This window comes from Osmerus mordax, chromosome 6, assembly GCF_038355195.1.
Source record: "Osmerus mordax isolate fOsmMor3 chromosome 6, fOsmMor3.pri, whole genome shotgun sequence".
NCBI lineage: Eukaryota > Metazoa > Chordata > Actinopteri > Osmeriformes > Osmeridae > Osmerus > Osmerus mordax.
In genome coordinates, this window is record NC_090055.1 from 21,195,357 (window position 1) to 21,215,224 (window position 19,868).

The following is a 19,868-nucleotide window of genomic DNA, read 5'->3' on the forward strand; positions in this document are numbered from 1 at the left end:
GGGGGGGGGGAGGGAGGGAGAGAGAGAGAGAGAGAGAGAGAGGGAGAGAGAGAGAGAGAGAGAGAGAGAGGGAGGGAGGGAGACAGAGAGGGAGAGACAGAGAGAGGGAGAGAGAGAGAGGTAGAGAGAGACAGAGAGAGAGGTAGAGAGAGACAGAGAGCGAGGGAGAGAGATCAGGATGTGGTTTATGAGACCTGCCCCCCTCCCCCCTCCCTCCCTTCCTCATGGTGCTGAGGGGACAGAAGTTCTGCAGCAGCCCAGTGAGTGAGAGCTGATGCTGGGGACAGAGGTTCTGCAGCAGCCCAGACAGAGAGAGGTAAGACCAGGCTCGCTGCTGCTCAATATCACTAACTCTCCAACATAATCACAGCTGCATTAGGTTTGTGGTAAGAATGATGAATTATGAAGTATTGAAATATTTGAAATGATCTTAAACTGTTGAAGTGTAATGAAAAACTGTATGTAATAATTCATACACAAACTATATTGCATTGGATTGTTGTTGAACATGTTTTTAATGGGAATCTGGGGTCTGGGTCAAATGCTCAAACTGAAAATGTATAACTTTTTTTTACGCAAGAAAGTATCTCTCTTTAGAAACAAAGCAGAATAGAACAATGATGAAATAAGTAATTGCTTCATGCTTTGCAACATTTAAACTGTAAAATTATTGTCTAATGAGTCAAGACAAGACATATGACCAGAACAACGTCTTGCTTTAACCAGCAGCAGGTGAGGATGTGTCCTGGGTGTCCGCAGAGAAGCAGGCGGCAGTAAGAGGCAGTACAAGGCTGGGGAGAGGCAGTAAGAGGCAAGAGGCTGGGAAGAGGCAGTAAGAGGCTGGGGAGAGGCAGTAAGAGGCTGGAAAGAGACAGTAAGAGGCAGTAAGAGGACGTAAGAGGCTGGGGAGAGGCAGTAAGAGGCTGGGAAGAGGCAGTAAGAGGCTGGAGAGAGGCAGTAAGAGGCTGGGGATAGGCAGTAAGAGGCTGGGAAGAGGCAGTAAGAGGCAGTCAGAGGCTGGAGAGAGGCAGTAAGAGGCAGTAAGAGGCTGGGGATAGGCAGTAAGAGGCAGTAAAAGGCAGTAAGAGGCTGGGGATAGGCAGTAATAGGCAGTAAGAGGCTGGGAAGAGGCAATAAGAGGCAGTAAGAGGCTGGGGAGAGGCAGTAAGAAGTGGTAAGAGGCAGTAAGAGGCTGGGAAGAGGCAATAAGAGGCAGTAAGAGCCTGGGAAGAGGCAGTAAGAGCCTGGGAAGAGGCAGTAAGAAGCAGTAAGAGGCAGTAAGAAGCGGTAAGAGGCAGTAAGCAGAAAGCAGGAACCTCTCACAGCGTCCTCCACAGGGAGGCAGATGTCTCCTGAAACGTCATCTCCGCTCTTTCCTCCCAGACATCATAATCACTAATAGGCTAAACAGTCATGATGCTCAGTTAGAACTGGATTAAAAGAAATGTATCCTGGTTGCAAGGGGAACTCATTTGTCACAGAGAGAAAGTGTGATTCTCCTGCAGGGGGGAATTTTCTGGAGAATGCTGGTGGAGTATTGATCATTTGTATAAATGTGGTTATTTACATCGGGGACTTCTTTTAATTCTGAAAGGGGGCGGCCTTTTTTTTAACCTGTCAATCACTCTCGCTCTCTCTCTCTCTCCCCCTCCTTCTCTCCCTGTTCATGTTACTTGATTTATTTTTCCAATAGGTATTATATTCATTATGATTATTCTTATCAAGAGGTCTGAGTTTTGTTAATGAACATATTGTATATTACCCATATTAATATGATGTTTTATTGCTAATTGTTATAAGCGGTTCCTCTGTCTGCTTTCATGAAACTGAAAAACATAATTTTCAGCTTCATGGTTTTCAGAAAGCAGAGAAATGTTCCCATCTTGTGGTCACATTTGAAACTAATACCAGAACTTCTCTTTTTAATGCCACAACAGAGTAGTTATACTGCTGGTGTCTAATGACACACACACACATGTTGGTGTTGCTCAGATTGTTTAATGTGAAGAGAGAATCTGACTTGTTGTGACCGAGTGTTTAATGTGACTTGCTCTGAAGGAGAGATGGAGGGATGGGAGGAGCTACACACGCCCTCAGCAGTGCTCACAGACAATCAGAGCCGCCCTACAGCTCTTCCCATGGGTATGTATATGTTAAGCTTATAAATAAATGACATTGAAATGACGATCACAGCCTTATCTCATCCGATGCATGCTGTCATCAAACATCTCTGCTGGCCTTGACCCCTGACCCCTAACCCTACTGAGACCTGCTCAATGTGTTCTGTCTCTTCTTATGACCCCAGCAGTCCAACCCTGTGAGGATCTGAATCACTACATGGTTCTGAAGCATTCGGAGCAGGTAGCCATCGGCTCTATCTGCTTCCTGGCCGGGCCCATCACCCTCCTGGAGAACCTGCTGGTTCTGGGCGTGATCGCGGCCAGCGCCCCCCTGCGGAGACGCCCCTCCTACCTGTTCATCGCCAGCCTCGCCCTGGCGGACATCTTTGCCAGCTGTTTCTTCACCATCAACTTCCTGGACTTCCACCTGTTCAAGCGCTGCGACAGCCCGGCCGCGTACCTGTTCAAGCTGGGCGGCGTCACGCTGGCCTTCTCCGGCTCTGTGGGCAGCCTGTTGCTGACGGCGTTGGACCGCTACGTGTGCATCCACCACGCGGCCCGCTACCACACGCTGCTCACCTGCCGCCGCGCCCTGCTTGCCCTGCTGGGCCTGTGGAGCCTGGTGCTCCTCATCTCCTTCCTGCCTCTGATGGGCTGGCGCTGCCCCAGCGACCTCCGCCCGCGCTGCTCCGGCCTGTTCCCCTACATCCACCCCCGCTACGTGCTGTGTTGGGTCAGCTTCATCCTGGCGTTGCTGGTGCTCATCCTGGGGGCGTACGGCCTGGTGCTGTGGAGGGCGCACCAGCACGAGGCCTCCATGAGCGGCCTGAAGGGGGCGCCGGCGGGGCAGTCCCGCATGAGGATGGACATCCGCCTGGCGCGCACGCTGGGGCTCATCCTGCTCATCATGGTGGGCTGCTGGCTGCCTGTGCTGGCCTTCATGCTGGCGGACGTGAGGAGCCCCTTAATCCGCCCCCAGCAGAGGGCCTTTGCCTTCTGCAGCACACTGTGTCTCGTCAACTCTGCCGTGAACCCTCTGCTCTACGCGCTGCGCTGCAGGGAGCTGAGGGGGGCACTGCTGCGGCTGGCGGGGAGGCTGTGGGTGCGGTGGAAGCCGGGGGGGCCGGGGGGCTGCCAGAGGCCCATGGGGTCGGGGGACTCGGCCCCTGCCCTACCCACAGCAGAGAGTAACTGCTGCAGCATGGCCCTGGAGGAGGACGGGGCAGAGGGGAACACCTGCAGGGTGGACTCTGTCTCGGGCAGAGTGAACAAGCAGCTGCACACCAGTGGGTAGTTGAGAAAGGGTGGAGGGTTGGAGGGATGGAGGGGTGGAGGGATGGAGGGGTGGAGGGATGGAGGGGTGGAGGGATGGAGGGATGGAGGGATGGAGGGGTGGAGGGATGGAGGGGTGGAGGGTTGGAGTGGTGGGGTGGAGAACATCAAGGTAGTAGCTAGATAATTCAGTTGTTTGTTACAGTATTTTAATGGTGGAACACAGTGTAAAGTAAGATAGTCGTGTGATAAACAAGACCAGAATAAAAACGTACACATTTTCTTTCTTCCCAGAGAAAACCACAATCCCTTAGAGCAGATTTTATGTGTTGAGATAATACTACATGTACGGACAAATATTATGTCTTGACAGATACACTTCTTTCGGTCAAGGTTTTTTCCGATATCTGAAAAAAGAATTTGAGAAAGACAAAGTAGGAGACTGAAGAAAATCAACAGAAGCCAGAAATGTCCCCCAATAAACACCAAGGGAGTTAAATCACATTACTGTCACAACCCCTTCCAAGGGTGGCCTTTCTGAACGGGTGGACTGCATACTGTGGACAGGAGGAACAGGAGGACAGGGGGACAGGAGGACATGAGGACAGGGGGACAGAAGGACAGGGGGACTGAGGGACAGGAGGACAGGAGGACAGGGGAACAGGAGGACAGGGGGACAGGAGGACAGGGGAACAGGAGGACAGGAGGACAGCAGGACAGGAAGACAGGGGAACAGGAGGACAGGAGGACAGGGGAACAGGAAGACAGGAGGACAGGGGGACAGGAGGACAGGAAGACAGGAGGACAGGAAGACAGGAGGACAGGAAGACAGGGGGACAGGGGAACAGCAGGACATGTGGGTGACCTTCTGTAGATGAATGCCTAGCCAGCCATTGTGGGACTGTATACAATGTCCTCCACGTGACGACGAGCAGAGCGCTGAGGTAAGCAGGTCAAAGGTCATGAAGAGAGCCATGTGGAACATGGAGGCTGGAACTCTGCTGATGAGGGACAGAGACTACTGGCAGCTACTTTGACTCATTCTCCTTGTTATTCTTCTGTGTGTTGTGTCTTGTGAATAGTCAAAGTGTTTGTGTAAGCCATTACTTAAACATTAAAGGTGAGGCTGGACAATACTCTTGGTGTTGGGTTTTTGGCTTCACTGAAAAATGACTTATTCGCAACTTAGTGTGGAGAGAGAGAGTGAGAGAGAGATGGTGACAGATGGGGAGAGAAAGATAGTGAGAGGGGGGAGGGAGATATAGTGAAAGAGATAGTGAGAGAGAGAAAGAGAGAGATAGTGTGTGTGTGTGAGAGAGGGAGAGAGAGAGGTAGTGTGTGTGTGTGTGTGTGAGAGAAAGAGAGAGAGAAAGAAAGAGAGAGAGAGAGAGAGAGAGAGAGAGAGAGAGAGAGAGAGAGAGAGAGAGAGAGAGAGAGAGAGAGAGAGAGAGAGAGAGAGAGAGAGAGAGAGAGAGAGAGAGAGAGAGAGAGGGAGAGAGAGGGACGGTAATTAAATAATCTAAATGAAATGCTGAAATCCAGCAGCGGGTGTTGTGGGGGTTTAGAGGCAAGACTAAAGATGTTGTCAACCCTGATGCTCCAGGTACCAGCCTAACTCAGCATCCCTGTCTGGTGTCCGATCTGCCCAGTTCAACCATGACCACATACCATCAACATGGAGGACATGTCTGTGATGAGGAAATTAACATGGGTGGAAGGTTTCCCCTCCACCCATCTCAGTGGTTCACATGACTGAGCGTCAGTAAACCTCCTGTAGACTGCATCTCCTCACGTGGCCTGGCGGCACAAAACGACATAACCATGTGTAACCCTGGGCTGGCTGTGGACCTGTAGTGAGGGAGATGTTGTGGATGTTTCAGCCTTCTGCCCTGTCACAAGAGACATGATGTCATCACGGCATCATCATATTAAACATCACAATGTCAGATTGTTTATATGACTCTGTCTTGATAAGTGGCATGGGAAACTAGGGGTAGTTTACCTAAGTAAGAATCTTGCCTCTGGAAGGCAGATCTTACGTGATATGATCCCATCATAAACAATATGAAGTTAAGGCGTCAGAAGGGTGAGATCTCAAGTTGTATCTTAAAGGGACAATGGCAAGGAAATTAACTGAAAGAGTAAATTGCCATACGGCAACACGATGCAATAGAGAGGGTTAATGAATCAGCTGTCAACACTGTGTGGGCCTAAATCAAGTAGGTGGTGGTTGATAGGATTAGCTAGCAAGATACTAAAGTAAAAAAAGTAATATCATATAACATTTGCATATTTGACGTTACAGCTTTGATTAATCATCGAAGATTAAGTTCAGTAAAAAAGTATAGAGATGAACCTCCGAAAGTGTAAATGAATCCATTTAGTCAATCGTTCTCGTGAAAGCCCGAATTTTAAACAATTTACGTGAAGTGTAGGGTCAACTTGTAGCAACGAAGTTCGTAGAATGTGTTTAATTAGCTATTAAAACACATTTGCGACACTAATACTATCTGTGTACAAACGATGTTTCATTCAAATAATGACACGTCTGCTATTTGATATGATTTCCCGTTTAAAATATAAAATTTGAAAATGTATAACCCCTTTTTTTTTTTTTTTTTCTTTACAAATGGTACAGTCTAATCTGCCCTGTGACGTTCTAGAAATTCAGCAGCGGTACGGCAGCTGGCGACGCCGCCGCGCTGGTCTAGTCTTTTACCGCTGCTGAAAGCAACCACAGCGACGCGACAACACCGAAGAAAGCTAATTTAAAATATTTTATAGTGCGTACTGTGCGTTTTGTGGGTGTTTGTTTCCCCAATACTTCACCATCGTCTCTTTTATTCAGCCACAATGGCGTGTGGAGCAACGTTAAAGCGCTCAATGGAGTTTGAGGCCCTACTCAGTCCTCAGTCTCCAAAGCGGAGAAGGTGCAATCCGCTAACGGGGACTCCGAGCACCCCGTCCCCTCAAAGATGCAACCTCCGTCCGGCGACTGACAGCCCTTCGCACTCGATGTCTCCCCCACCCATTGGAGGCGAAAACAGGCTTACTCCAGGTAAGAAACGCTGCCAAAAATATCTGGAAAAATATGTATTTTTTAAAAACTGGGTGAAGAAATGGGGGAGGGGGTTTGGGTGGAGTGGAATTGATATTAGCCAGCTAGCTAGCCAGACAAGTTGTGAAAGAATGGAAATTGAAAGGAACTGTAGATTGTGAAGAGTGCGTAGCTAGCCGCTAGCTTTCATTTTACTGTTGACTAGCTGTCAGTACTAATGCAATCATTATGTTGTTGTTTCGTTCCGTTCTCTAACTGTTATTGTCTCAATGATTGTCGTATTGTTAGTTATCTGGTACCTAGCACTAGATACCAGGGTTGCTAGCTAATCTAGGCAGCTGCTTGGAAGACAATTAGCTAGTTAGCAGCTAGCTAGAAGCCCAAGCATCAGGAATTCGGTTATAATGGAATGATAGTGGCTAGCTCACGTTTGCGGAGTTAGCAAATTAAATAGACTAGCCGCTTACCAGCTACCAGGTGCAGTAGAGTGGGGGATATTACGTTAGGAAATCCAGCGAATTAAAAAGTCGTCTTCACGAATAAGTTCTGGTTAATAATGAATACTAACCTTAAGTTATGTTTGGGTAATCGCTTTACTAGCCAAACTGCCTAGACACACCTTAAGAGCCAACCGGGACATTTGCTTTTTGAGAAAGAACAACGATAGCGGTCTTTCATAGTTTTCCAATGTAATTCTATAAACCAGTGACATTGTCGCCGGGGAAACGTCCCTGGGTGCTACGACGGGTATTGTCTGTCTTCGGTTTGCTGTTGGCTAACGTTAGCGGACCAGACGAATGGCATTGTCTAGTGTGGGAACCGGGCGGTTGGGTTAGTACCTTTTGTGAGCCCCTGGCCTCGGAAGGCCATTGTTCTGATCCTTCACGCTGCGTTCCTGCTCGCATGCGTCCCTGTGTGATGAGCTGCACCAGGGGCTAGAGAACTACCTGGGATCTGCAGCGATCACAGTCTCTTTGTATATGAAGTCACAGGGGGGGGGTCGACAGCCTCGAATCCTCACACATACAAATCCTATTCTTTTGTTTTTATCCCTACTTGTAATTGCTAGTGCATGATTTGAATATTACAATGTTTCCCAGTAAAGCATGCGTTTAGTCTCCCCAACCCAGAATGTGATTGATATGACCAAATCTAATTAAAACGCCATTTCCTGCTGTAGTTAAATGAATAGACGGCCTCTCGACACAAAATGCTGTGTGAAGAATATCAATGATTCAGATGAATGTAATCTGTCTGCTGCTGCCTCCAGGGTCAGCAGTGTGCCGATCTGGCAGGACAAGCAGCTCTCACCATCACATACATCACATTTGATTCAGGCACTTCTATCCAAAGCGTCTAGCCCAGGCTGGTGGAACCGTGGTCTCCAGTTAGCCCAGGCTGGTGGAGCCGTGGTCTCCAGTTAGCCCAGGCTGGTGGAGCAGTGGTCTCCAGTTAGCCCAGGCTGGTGGAGCCGTGGTCTCCAGTTAGCCCAGGCTGGTGGAGCAGTGGTCTCCAGTTAGCCCAGGCTGCTGGAGCTGTGGTCTCCAGTTAGCCCAGGCTGGTGGAGCCGTGGTCTCCAGTTAGCCCAGGCTGGTGGAGCCGTGGTCTCCAGTTAGCCCAGGCTGGTGGAGCCGTGGTCTCCAGTTAGCCCAGGCTGGTGGAGCCGTGGTCTCCAGTTAGCCCAGGCTGGTGGAGCCGTGGTCTCCAGTTAGCCCAGGCTGGTGGAGCCGTGGTCTCCAGTTAGCCCTGGCTGCTGGAGCTGTGGTCTCCAGTTAGCCTCTGTCTTTGTCTGCTGTGGGTCCACATGGCACCCATCCACCTGTAGGGGAGGGATCCAGGAATCTAGCTTCTCTAACTCTAACCTCCAGGCCAACGGCTCCTCCACACATCCCGGCAAAACGAAAGTTAGGAGTGTTGAGGTTTAGTTTGAGAACATCTCCTTGATGCGTCCTGTGAATTCCCCTTAGACTCCCAGGTAATGGGCTGGTGGTGGAAGGAGAACTCCCTGGTCCCTCCCAGCGATGATCTGTGTCGAGAGGGAGGGACCAGGGCCACACACCGGGAGCTGCAGGGACTCAGGCCTGGGTGCGTTTGCAAGTCTTGATTGATGATGGCACTTTTTGACTGACCCTCACCAGTCAGATATGGGTGTACAGTTAGGTCCATAAGTATTTGGACATTGACACAATTTTCATCATTTTGGCTCTGTATACCACCACAATGGATTTGAAATGAAACAATCAAGATGTGCTTTAAGTGCAGACTTTCAGCTTTAATTTCAGGGTATTTACATCCAAATCAGGTGAACGGTGTAGGAATTACAACACATTTTATATGTGCCCCCCCCCCTTTTTAAGGGACCAAAAATAATTGGACAAACTAACATAATCATAAATCTAATTGTCACTTTTAATACTTGGTTGCAAATCCTTTGCAGTCAATGACAGCCTGAAGTCTGGAACCCATAGACATCACCAGACGCTGGGTTTCGTCCCTGGTGATGCTCTGCCAGGCCTCTACTGCAACTGTCTTCAGTTCCTGCTTGTTCTTGGGGCATTTTCCCTTCAGTTTTGTCTTTAGCAAGTGAAATGCATGCTCAATTGGATTTAGGTCAGGTGATTGACTTGGCCATTGCAGAACATTCCACTTCTTTGCCTTAAAAAACTCTTTGGTTGCTTTCGCAGTATGCTTCGGGTCATTGTCCATCTGCACTGTGAAGCGCCGTCCTATGAGTTCTGAAGCATTTGGCTGAATCTGAGCAGATAATATTGCCCGAAACACTTCAGAATTCATCCTACTGCTTTTGTCAGCAGTCACATCATCGATAAATACAAGGGAACCAGTTCCATTGGCAGCCATACATGCCCATGCCATAACACTACCTCCACCATGCTTCACTGATGAGGTGGTATGCTTTGGATCATGAGCAGTTCCTTCCCTTCTCCATACTCTTCTCTTCCCATCATTCTGGTACAAGTTGATCTTGGTGTCATCTGTCCATAGGATGTTGTTCCAGAACTGTACAGGCTCTTTTAGATGTTTTTTGGCAAACAATAATCTGGTCTTCCTGTTTGAGACTCACCAATGGTTTACATCTTGTGGTGAACCCTCTGTATTTACTCTGGTGAAGTCTTCTCTTAATTGTTGACTTTGACACAGATACGCCTACCTCCTGGAGAGTGTTCTTGATCTGGCCAACTGTTGTGAAGGGGTTTTTCTTCACCAGGGAAAGAATTCTTCTGTCATCCACCACAGTTGTTTTCCGTGGTCTTCCACGGAAAACAACGGGGGGGGGGGGCACATATAAAATGTATTGTAATTCCTACACCGTTCACCTGATTTGGATGTAAATACCCTGAAATTAAAGCTGAAAGTCTGCACTTAAAGCACACCTTGATTGTTTCATTTCAAATCCATTGTGGTGGTATACAGAGCCAAAATGATGAAAATTGTGTCAGTGTCCAAATACTTATGGACCTAACTGTTTGTGTCCTCAGGGCTCCAGACTAACTTGTTGCCTTGGTTGCACTGGTGCGCCTAACTTTTTTTTATTTAGGTGCACCAGCACAAAATTAGCAACAAGTTAGTCTATATATATATATTTTTTTTTTTTAAGTGCTTCACTGAGCTACCAAACTAAAACTTTTTAAGCAAAATAAAACATTTCAAAATAGAAAGTGCTACTGTTTAAAAGTGCTTCCCTGAACTGAGACCTAACATTTCATGGCTCAAAGTCTTATAGCGGGTCCCACCTTGCTGTCCCATGCCCTTCAGATGGCCAACACCTGTAATTTGGCCTTCTTGCCCTATGGCCTTGGCTAAATCATCTTGCCACACTCTCCCTAGCATCAAAATCCTAGCTCCATGGGTTAGCTCCATGGCCCAGCTTCGTAACTCAGGGGTCCGCAATTCATTTTTACAAGGGGCCACATGAGAAACCTGAAATGTGTTGGAGGGCCTCATCAATTTGCTCACTATTCATTTTCTCCCATTGTAAAAAGCAGTAAAGTATATATTTTGATTAGCTGCTACTGGTTATCAGAAGAATAAGGATATTCTGTAAATATTTATATAAATATTTTAGATTTTGGTGTAGGTCAAATAGGAAAGATTATAGAAGTAATAAACAGTATAAACAACAACAACAGTGTTTCATTTTCTTTGTAACCAGTTAATCTTCACAAACACTGAAAAGTTGTTTTGCAGTATGTTAAAGATGTGGAATTGATCAACTTTATACAAAAAGCAATACGTTTTTTCAGTTAATTTTGTTCTGTGAGAGAAATCCAGTGGGCTTGAACAAGTGCATCGAAATCTGTCTGAATGTCTGAGGTGGATATGCGAAGGACAGCTGACAGGTAATGATCAGGGTCTGCAGTTCAACTAGCAAACCATCAGCCCGCGCCCACTGAATCAGTGAAGTTCTTATTATGTCCGCGTTAGTTTTTTCTTCACAGCTTTCACTTTGACCTCAGTAAACAGATACTTAGAAGTCCATGTCTTGTTAAACGTTAATCAGTGGCAAAGTTTTTCATTTTCGAGGGCCAACAGAGGGCTAACCCTAACCAACAGCTAACTCTCCTGTCGGTGAGGTTGCGCAAGTGCACATATGTAAATCGCCTGATCACTGTAGTCTTTCAGGACTACATATTTACTACCGCTCAACACATTTATTTATTTTTGGAGGAGTCAGGAGGCTGAGCGGTGAGGGAGTCGGACTAGTAATCCGAAGGTTGCCAGTTCGATTCCCGGTCATGCCAACTGATGTTGTGTCCTTGGGCAAGGCACTTCACCCTACTTGCCTCGGGGGAATGTCCCTGTACTTACTGTAAGTCGCTCTGGATAAGAGCGTCTGCTAAATGACTAAATGTAAATGTAAATGTAAATGTAATCTTTGATTTACCTCACGGTTATGGCCCGCGGGCCATACAATGCCCAGGTCTGCTAAACTGACTCTCTGGTGCTCAAGTCGTAATTTCAATCACACAGCACGGAGCTACAGGAATATCTGGACCACAGCCAATCAGAGGCAAAGACCCGCCCCATCGCTGTCTCTGATTGGTTTAGACCACAATATGATCCAACCATGAGTGTCAGTTCCGTCTTAGGATAACAAACGCTTCGTTTGTGGAGAGACAGCGGATGCAAGGAGGTTAGGTGCACCGGTGCGACCTAGGAAAAAATTTGGTCGCACCAGTACACATTTTGGTCGCACTCTAGAGCCCTGATCCTGCATTCGTCCTGGTCGCACTCTAGAGCCCTGATCCTGCATTCGTCCTGGTCGCACTCTAGAGCCCTGATCCTGCATTCGTCCTGGTCGCACTCTAGAGCCCTGATCCTGCATTCGTCCTGGTCGCACTCTAGAGCCCTGATCCTGCATTCGTCCTGGTCGCACTCTAGAGCCCTGATCCTGCATTCGTCCTGGTCGCACTCTAGAGCCCTGATCCTGCATTCGTCCTGGTCGCACTCTAGAGCCCTGATCCTGCATTCGTCCTGGTCGCACTCTAGAGCCCTGATCCTGCATTCGTCCTGGTCGCACTCTAGAGCCCTGATCCTGCATTCGTCCTGGTCGCACTCTAGAGCCCTGATCCTGCATTCGTCCTGGTCGCACTCTAGAGCCCTGATCCTGCTGCATTCGTCCTGGTCGCACTCTAGAGCCCTGATCCTGCTGCATTCGTCCTGGTCGCACTCTAGAGCCCTGATCCTGCTGCATTCGTCCTGGTCGCACTCTAGAGCCCTGATCCTGCTGCATTCGTCCTGGTCGCACTCTAGAGCCCTGATCCTGCTGCATTCGTCCTGGTCGCACTCTAGAGCCCTGATCCTGCTGCATTCGTCCTGGTCGCACTCTAGAGCCCTGATCCTGCATTCGTCCTGGTCGCACTCTAGAGCCCTGATCCTGCATTCGTCCTGGTCGCACTCTAGAGCCCTGATCCTGCATTCGTCCTGGTCGCACTCTAGAGCCCTGATCCTGCTGCATTCGTCCTGGTCGGACGAAGCCTCCTGCTCGGACTAGTTTTACGACAGGCAAAATCTGTTTGATCTCAGCTGTTTGATTATGACTGTTAACAGATCTTGCCTGTTGTCTATTCAGGGCTCTATATTGCACCCATTATTCCAAACCATCTGTCTGTGTGGTTGACTTTCAGCCCAGCAGCTGTGTGTGTGGACATTATGTCCCAGTACCTGCTACTATGCTCACTATTTCCCCCTTCATAAAGAAGGTTTGTGACCAGGAGCTGATGTGGGCCTGTCTGGGGAGAGCAGAGATGTCCTGCAGTAAAGGTCAGCTGTCTGTAAGCCCCTCCCCCCAGTAAGCCCCTCCCCCCAGTGCTGCTGTGTGGATCTCCTGTGTCTTCTATCCCAGCATGCATCTGGCCTCCCCCGGTTTGGGAGCAGTGGATGGAGCCATGGTTCTAGTGACAGGTTCCCCAGCCAAGAGCCAGGGTCCTAATCAATAGACTGGAAAAGCTTATTGGGTTCACGGATAGTGTATTGAACTGGCTGAAATCATATATCACAGGAAGGAAGTTTTATGTTAGTTTAGGTGACCATAGGTCCAAGAAACATGAGAACTGCTATGGGGTTGCTCAAGGAACCTGCTTAGGTCCATTACTTTTTTCTCTTTATATGTTACCACTCGGCAACATAATCAGAGAACATAACATAGATTTCCATAGCTATGCGGATGACACACAACTATATATATCCACTGAACCCAACGATGCAACGGCCATCAATTCCATTACCAACTGCCTGTTGGCAATAAACAAATGGATGAATGATAACTTTCTTAAATTAAATGAAGACAAAACCGAAGTCCTACTATGTGGCCCCAAATCCAAAAGAGAGATGCTTACTAAGAATCTAGGAGGCTTAACCCCCTGTCTTATACCAGAGGTGACGAGTCTCGGTGTAATCCTGGACTCAGATTTGAATTTCAACTCTCACATTAATAAAGTGACCAAAACGGCTTTCTTTCACCTGAGGAATATAGCAAAGGTACGACCATTCATAAACCAAAATGATGCAGAGAAGTTAATTCATGCTTTTATATCCAGCCGGCTGGACTACTGTAACGCACTTTTCACTGGTCTTCCCAAGAAAACCACTGAAAGACTACAGCTCATTTAAAATTCTGCAGCTAGATTATTAACCAAAACTAAAAGGAGAGAACACATTAGTCCTGTCCTAGCTACTTTACACTGGCTCCCTGTTACCTTCAGAATTGACTTTAAGGTCCTTTTCCTCACATACAAAGCTGTACACGGACAAGGACCTAGCTACATTGCTAACTGCTTTATAAACTACACACCAGCTAGAACACTGCGATCATCAAATGCAGGCCTATTAGAGGTCACCAGAAGCAGTCATAAGAAGATTGGTGATTCGGCCTTTGTCAATTACGCCACAAAACTATGGAACAAATTACCCATAAATATTAGGGAAGCAAACACTCTAGACATTTTTAAAAGACAACTTAAAACCTACCTTTTTACTGAAGCATTTAAGTAATTTTATCTCAAAAGGGTTTTCCTACTTTTAAAGTTGTTTTCTCTCTTGAACAGAGATCTTATTGGGATTTTTATTTTTGTTTGAATTGTTTATCACTTGTATTATTGTTTTTATTGATTTTATGTAAAGCACCGTGAGCTACAATTCTTGTATGACATGTGCTATATAAATAAAGTCTTACTTACTTACTAGTGACAGGGTAGCCTAGTTAGACCAGTTGTAGCCTGTAATGGTGGGGGGGGGGGGGTTTATTAAATTAAGTCTGTTGTTTCAGGGGCTCAGTGAGCTTGCCTGACCCCCTCCCCAGCCCCAGAGGGGAAGATGAGTCAGGCTGTTCTCTCTCCCACACTCTGTTCCCCGGGCCTCTGTTCCCCGGGCCTCTGTTCCCCGGGCCTCTGTTCCCCGGGCCTCTGTTCCCCGGGCCTCTGTTCCCCGGGCCTCTGTTCCCCGGCCTCCTGCCTTAGTGACTGTTGTTGTTAGGCCTGAGCTAAGCCTGGGAGAGGCTCTGCCTTCCTGGAGCCCTAGGCTGGGACCCTCCCTCATTGGTTCTTTAGCCGGGGTCGTGGCAGGGGCAGTGTTGCTTGGTAACGTCCGAGGTTGGGATTCAGGGGTCGCTGAGAGGGACTGGCAGCAGGGGGAGGAGCTACACCTGTCCCAGGAGTGCCAGGTCTGCAGCAGGGGGAGGAGCTACACCTGTCCCAGCAGTGCCAGGTCTGCAGTAGGGGGAGGAGCTACACCTGTCCCAGCAGTGCCAGGTCTGCAGCAGGGGGAGGAGCTACACCTGTCCCAGCAGTGCCAGGTCTGCAGTAGGCCTGGGGCCGGCCTGGTGCCGGGGCCGGCCTGGTGCCGGGGCCGGCCTGGTGCCGGGGCCGGCCTGGTGCCGGGGCCGGCCTGGTGCCGGGGCCGGCCTGGTGCCGGGGCCGGCCTGGTGCCGGGGCCGGCTACACCCAGCCTTCACCGTGTGGTGATCAGACTACATGCCCGTCGCACAGCCCTGACGATCAGGTGAAGAACGTTGTGGAGAGCAGTTGTGCCCTCTGCTAATACACACGCCATGTTGTAGCTCTGCCACTTGATCCAGCCTGGGTTAGAATCACGCCTGGGCTCTCTGCTGCATGTCACACAAGGAAGCAGACCAGCAGACCACGTCTGTTTAAACCATTTAGAGTTTTGAATCCTACTATTTTTTGTGTGTTTGCTGAAAGCAAAAACACTATCCTGCATACTTATTATTATACACAATGTTTAAGCTAGAAACTGTTCCAGCTGTGTTAGATAAAGCCTGACCTGTACTGGAGTTCTATGACACACACATTGATTAACTCCTATGGTTGTTATGTTCTTGCAGCCCTAAGGGCTTAAAAATGAATGGATACGTTTGTCTGTTGTGATGTCATCAAGTACGTTCATCCCTGTCTCACCTGCATAACGCTGTTTAAACTGTTTATAAACTGTTTAAACTGTTTAAACTTCAGCAACTTTACAACTTTAATTGATAGTACACAAAACATATAATTCTACTACGCTGATAACTTGTGTTTGTTATAACACAAGTTACATTAGTGGTTTCTTACATTTCTAAACTACTAACTTGGAGTGTTAAAAATCAGTGTGTTCAAGCTGTCCAGCTGTAAAACCACAATCGTTTTATACGTTTATACTTTTCATGCTATTAAATCAATGAAATTCAAATGAAGATGCACTTCATCACTATTAGCTAGAAACATTATTTGTTTGAGGCTGAAACACTTGTGTGCCATGAAACTCATCTTTTTATCTTAAATGTATATCTTATATATATTTCATGCTATAAAATGAATGGAAGTCACTGGCAGATATACTTCCCTATTATATTTCATGCTGAATTTTATTGCAGATGCATTTGATGCATTTGAATTTTCAGTTGTTTCAGCAGACACACTTTCTTCAGAAAAGCATTTATATTTTCCCCCTCATGTATCTGTTTGTGAGCTCTGTAGTTCAGCTGTGATTTGATGTGTTGGTTGGTAACAGTTGATGTGAGCACCAGTTGATAGTTTTGATTGGATGTTTAGCGGTTGAGTGGGTGTGGTCATGGGGCAGGTTGGGCTGGTTGTGATCGGAGCACATCTCAATGAAGTATCACAAATGAAAGTGATTCCACCACTCTTCTCCACAGTCACAAGACCGTGTATGTGGGGGGGCTTTAAAGCTGCACTTCCTGTCAGTGTTTTGTTTTGAAACTGCATTTCCTGTGAGCCCTGGCTGTCTCTCAGCTGGAGTGAGGATCTGAAGGGCTTCTCTCCACAGGAACAGGAAGTTGGACTGGGCCTAGCTCAAACATGCAAATTCTTTGTTTTTATGAAAGCAGAAGAACAAAGGTTTAACTTTAACAACTTTCTTTTGAATTTGAAAGGTGTGTGTGTGTGTGTAGATGTTGACTCTTGCTCCTCTGGCCCTACAGAGCAGATCTTCCAGAACATCCGTCAGGAGTACAGCCGCTACCAGAGGCGGCGACAGCTGGAGGGTGCCTTCACCCAGACAGAGGCCAGCGATGCCCCCAGCACCGCCCTCGCCCCGCCCAGCTCCCCCCCAGGTACACACACACACACACTTCTCTCTGGGTACACACACACACACACTTCTCTCTGGGTACACACACACCCACACTTCTCTCTGGGTACACACACACCCACACTTCTCTCTGGGTACACACACACACACACTTCTCTCTGGGTACACACACACACACACTTCTCTCTGGGTACACACACACACACACTTCTCTCTGGGTACACACACACACACACACTTCTCTCTGGGTACACACACACACACACTTCTCTCTGGGTACACACCGCCTGAGGCAGGGTGACAGCTGGGCTTCCTACCGGGAGATACTGCAGACTCAACTCTAGTGTATGAACAGCAGGGGATCAGTGTGTGTGTGTGTGTGTGTGTGTGTGTGTGTGTGTGTGCGCCCAGGAGCCTCGAGGAAGGACCAGCCCTCGTTCACGCTGCGGCAAGTCAGCTTCCTGTGTGAGCGTCTGCTCAAAGACCACGAGGAGAAGATCAGGGAGGAGTATGAACACATACTCAACACCAAACTAGCAGGTACCCCCTCACACTACCACTGGGCTATACCCACCCTCACACTACCACTGGGCTATACCCACCCTCACACTACCACTGGGCTATGCCCACCCTCACACTACCACTGGGCTATACCCACCCTCACACTACCACTGAGCTTAACCCATCCCCATGTGTTATAAGACCTCTGCACCCCCCTCCTCTCTTCCAGAACAATACGAATCTTTTGTGAAGTTCACACAAGACCAGATCATGCGAAGATATGGCGCCCGGACGGCCAGCTGTAAGTGCAGCCCTAGTCACATGCATCAACACCAGCCTCACATGGCACATGCATCAACACCAGCCTCACGTGGCACATGCATCAACACCAGCCTCACGTGGCACATGCATCAACACCAGCCTCACGTTGCACATGCATCAACACCAGCCTCACGTGGCACATGCATCAACACTAGCCTCAGCCTCACGTGGCACATGCATCAACACCAGCCTCAGCCTCACATGGCACATGCATCAACACCAGCCTCACGTGGCACATGCATCAACACCAGCCTCACGTGGCACATGCATCAACACCAGCCTCAGCCTCACGTGGCACATGCATCAACACCAGCCTCACGTTGCACATGCATCAACACCAGCCTCACATGGCACATGCATCAACACCAGCCTCACGTTGCACATGCATCAACACCAGCCTCACGTGGCACATGCATCAACACTAGCCTCAGCCTCACGTGGCACATGCATCAACACCAGCCTCAGCCTCACATGGCACATGCATCAACACCAGCCTCACGTGGCACATGCATCAACACCAGCCTCACGTGGCACATGCATCAACACCAGCCTCACATGGCACATGCATCAACACCAGCCTCACGTTGCACATCTGATTCATTTTGCAGAATCCAGAACTCAGACGTCCTAGACTGTACAGTCTAGTCAAGTCCATGTATTCAGACAACAGACAATACTTGACACAACTGACAGTCATTTAGATGGAGACAGCTAGCCAGTGGTCTGTAGTACCTGTGGTCTGTAGTACCTGTGGTCTGTAGTACCTGTGGTCTGTAGTACCAGTTTAGCAGCTGTGTGTGTCTGTCGTCTCACCCCTCCTCTCCTCTCCTTCCAGACGTCTCCTGAACTCCTTCCACCAGCTTCTCAACATGGCTGTTCTACTGCCTCTTCATTTACATTTGATTTTCCTTTTAATTTCAAGATATTTGGGTGCCATTTTTTTTTTTTTCTTTTTCAATTATTTTCCAAAACTGATTTCTACTCCCAAACTGTTGCTACTGGCCAAAACATCAGAGGAGTCTGAGGAGAAGATGCCTGTGTGGGTGTCCTCTCTTCCTGGAGATCTTGACTAAAGCAGATTAGTATTGATCAGTGTATCCGTGCTGTAGAAAGCTTGGCTACTGTAATCCTGTATAATCTGCCAGACATCCCCTCTCTCTTCAACTCTCACCTGACCATGTGGATTTTCTTCTCCCTTTTGAAAAATAAAAGTTCTGTGATTAAATATGGGTTCTTCTCTGTTTCTTGGGTTTGCAGTTTCATCCAGAAAGACATCAGGTACTTCACTGTTATTCCACATGTGATACAGTTCTGTTTTGTGTTTCTTCATCCCAAATTCTGGGATGAAGCCTGTGCATTCCCACCTGCACTGTGCCCAGGGGTGCGCTGGGTTTCTGCTAACGTCCCGCCTGCACTGTGCCCAGGGGTGCGCTGGGTTTCTGCTAACGTCCCGCCTGCACTGTGCCCAGGGGTGCGCTGGGTTTCTGCTAACGTCCCGCCTGCACTGTGCCCAGGGGTGCGCTGGGTTTCTGCTAACGTCCTGCCTGCACTGTCGGTGCACCGTGAAGGAGAACAATGAGGAAGTGTTTATTCAAAGTGACGATCTGCAGTGAAATGAGCTATACCCATCCCCATGCTCTACCACTGAGCTGTACCCATCCCCATGTTCTACCACTGAGCTGTACCCATCCCTATACCCATCCCCATGCTCTACCACTGAGCTGTACCCATCCCCATGTTCTACCACTGAGCTGTACCCATCCCCATGTTCTACCACTGAGCTATACCCATCCCCATACCCATCCCCATGTTCTACCACTGAGCTGTACCCATCCCCATGTTCTACCACTGAGCTGTACCCATCCCCATGTTCTACCACTGAGCTATACCCTTCCCCATGTTCTACCACTGAGCTATAACCATCCCCATGTTCTACCACTGAGCTATACCCATCCCCATGTTCTACCACTGAGCTATAACCATCCCCATGTTCTACCACTGAGCTATACCCATCCCCATGCTCTACCACTGAGCTATACCCATCCCCATGTTCTACCACTGAGCTATACCCATCCCCATGTTCTACTACTGAGCTATACCCATCCCCATGTTCTACCCCTGAGCTATACCTGGAACAGGAAGTAAAGTTGAGGACAGGAGTAGCACTGTAGGATTGTGTTGTTGGCGCCATCTGCTGACAGGAGAAGGGATGAATCTGCGGTTGTGTTGGATGTAGAAGTGAAAGAGCTGTTCTCTCTAAACACGTTTGCCCTCTAGCGGTGTGCTGCAAATATAGCCTGTATTCTGGAACTTTCATACATAATGATAATATTGCCTAAATTATGATTTTCTGCTCCATAACAAAAGGTACGTACTTTGCAACACGTGTACACCGTCCATAACACTGCCTACAATGTCAATTGATTAACAATACAGTGTTATAGGTCCAGTAAGTTGAACATCGTAACCAGTTGGACTTACAGACACTTTAGCTCATTGAATAAGGCTGCGTCTCATTCCAGCGCGGTCCA

General features: G+C 48.3%; 2 protein-coding genes across 2 annotated transcripts; both read left to right on the forward strand.

The window, feature by feature from the left end:
• The first annotated feature begins 256 nt into the window (after nt 1-256).
• cnr2 (cannabinoid receptor 2) lies at nt 257-3,414 on the forward strand. Its single transcript, XM_067238717.1, has 3 exons — nt 257-316; nt 2,059-2,142; nt 2,306-3,414. The coding sequence occupies exons 2-3, from the start codon at nt 2,064-2,066 to the stop codon at nt 3,412-3,414; spliced, it is 1,188 nt and encodes a 395-aa protein (XP_067094818.1). The 5' UTR covers nt 257-316; nt 2,059-2,063.
• Nucleotides 3,415-6,074: 2,660 nt separating this feature from the next.
• Nucleotides 6,075-18,562, forward strand: akirin1 (akirin 1). The gene is made up of 5 exons (XM_067238415.1): nt 6,075-6,450; nt 16,406-16,537; nt 16,927-17,055; nt 17,246-17,317; nt 18,173-18,562. The coding sequence occupies exons 1-5, from the start codon at nt 6,246-6,248 to the stop codon at nt 18,181-18,183; spliced, it is 549 nt and encodes a 182-aa protein (XP_067094516.1). The 5' UTR covers nt 6,075-6,245; the 3' UTR covers nt 18,184-18,562.
• Nucleotides 18,563-19,868: the final 1,306 nt, after the last annotated feature.

Coding starts and splice junctions, on each gene's coding strand:
- cnr2 (XM_067238717.1), top strand. CDS start 2,064: ATGGAGGGATGGGAGGAGCTACACACGCCCTCAGCAGTGCTCACAGAC. Junction 2,143..2,305: donor CCCTACAGCTCTTCCCATGG/GTATGTATATGT, acceptor TTATGACCCCAG/CAGTCCAACCCTGTGAGGAT.
- akirin1 (XM_067238415.1), top strand. CDS start 6,246: ATGGCGTGTGGAGCAACGTTAAAGCGCTCAATGGAGTTTGAGGCCCTA. Junction 6,451..16,405: donor CGAAAACAGGCTTACTCCAG/GTAAGAAACGCT, acceptor CTGGCCCTACAG/AGCAGATCTTCCAGAACATC. Junction 17,056..17,245: donor ACTCAACACCAAACTAGCAG/GTACCCCCTCAC, acceptor CCTCTCTTCCAG/AACAATACGAATCTTTTGTG.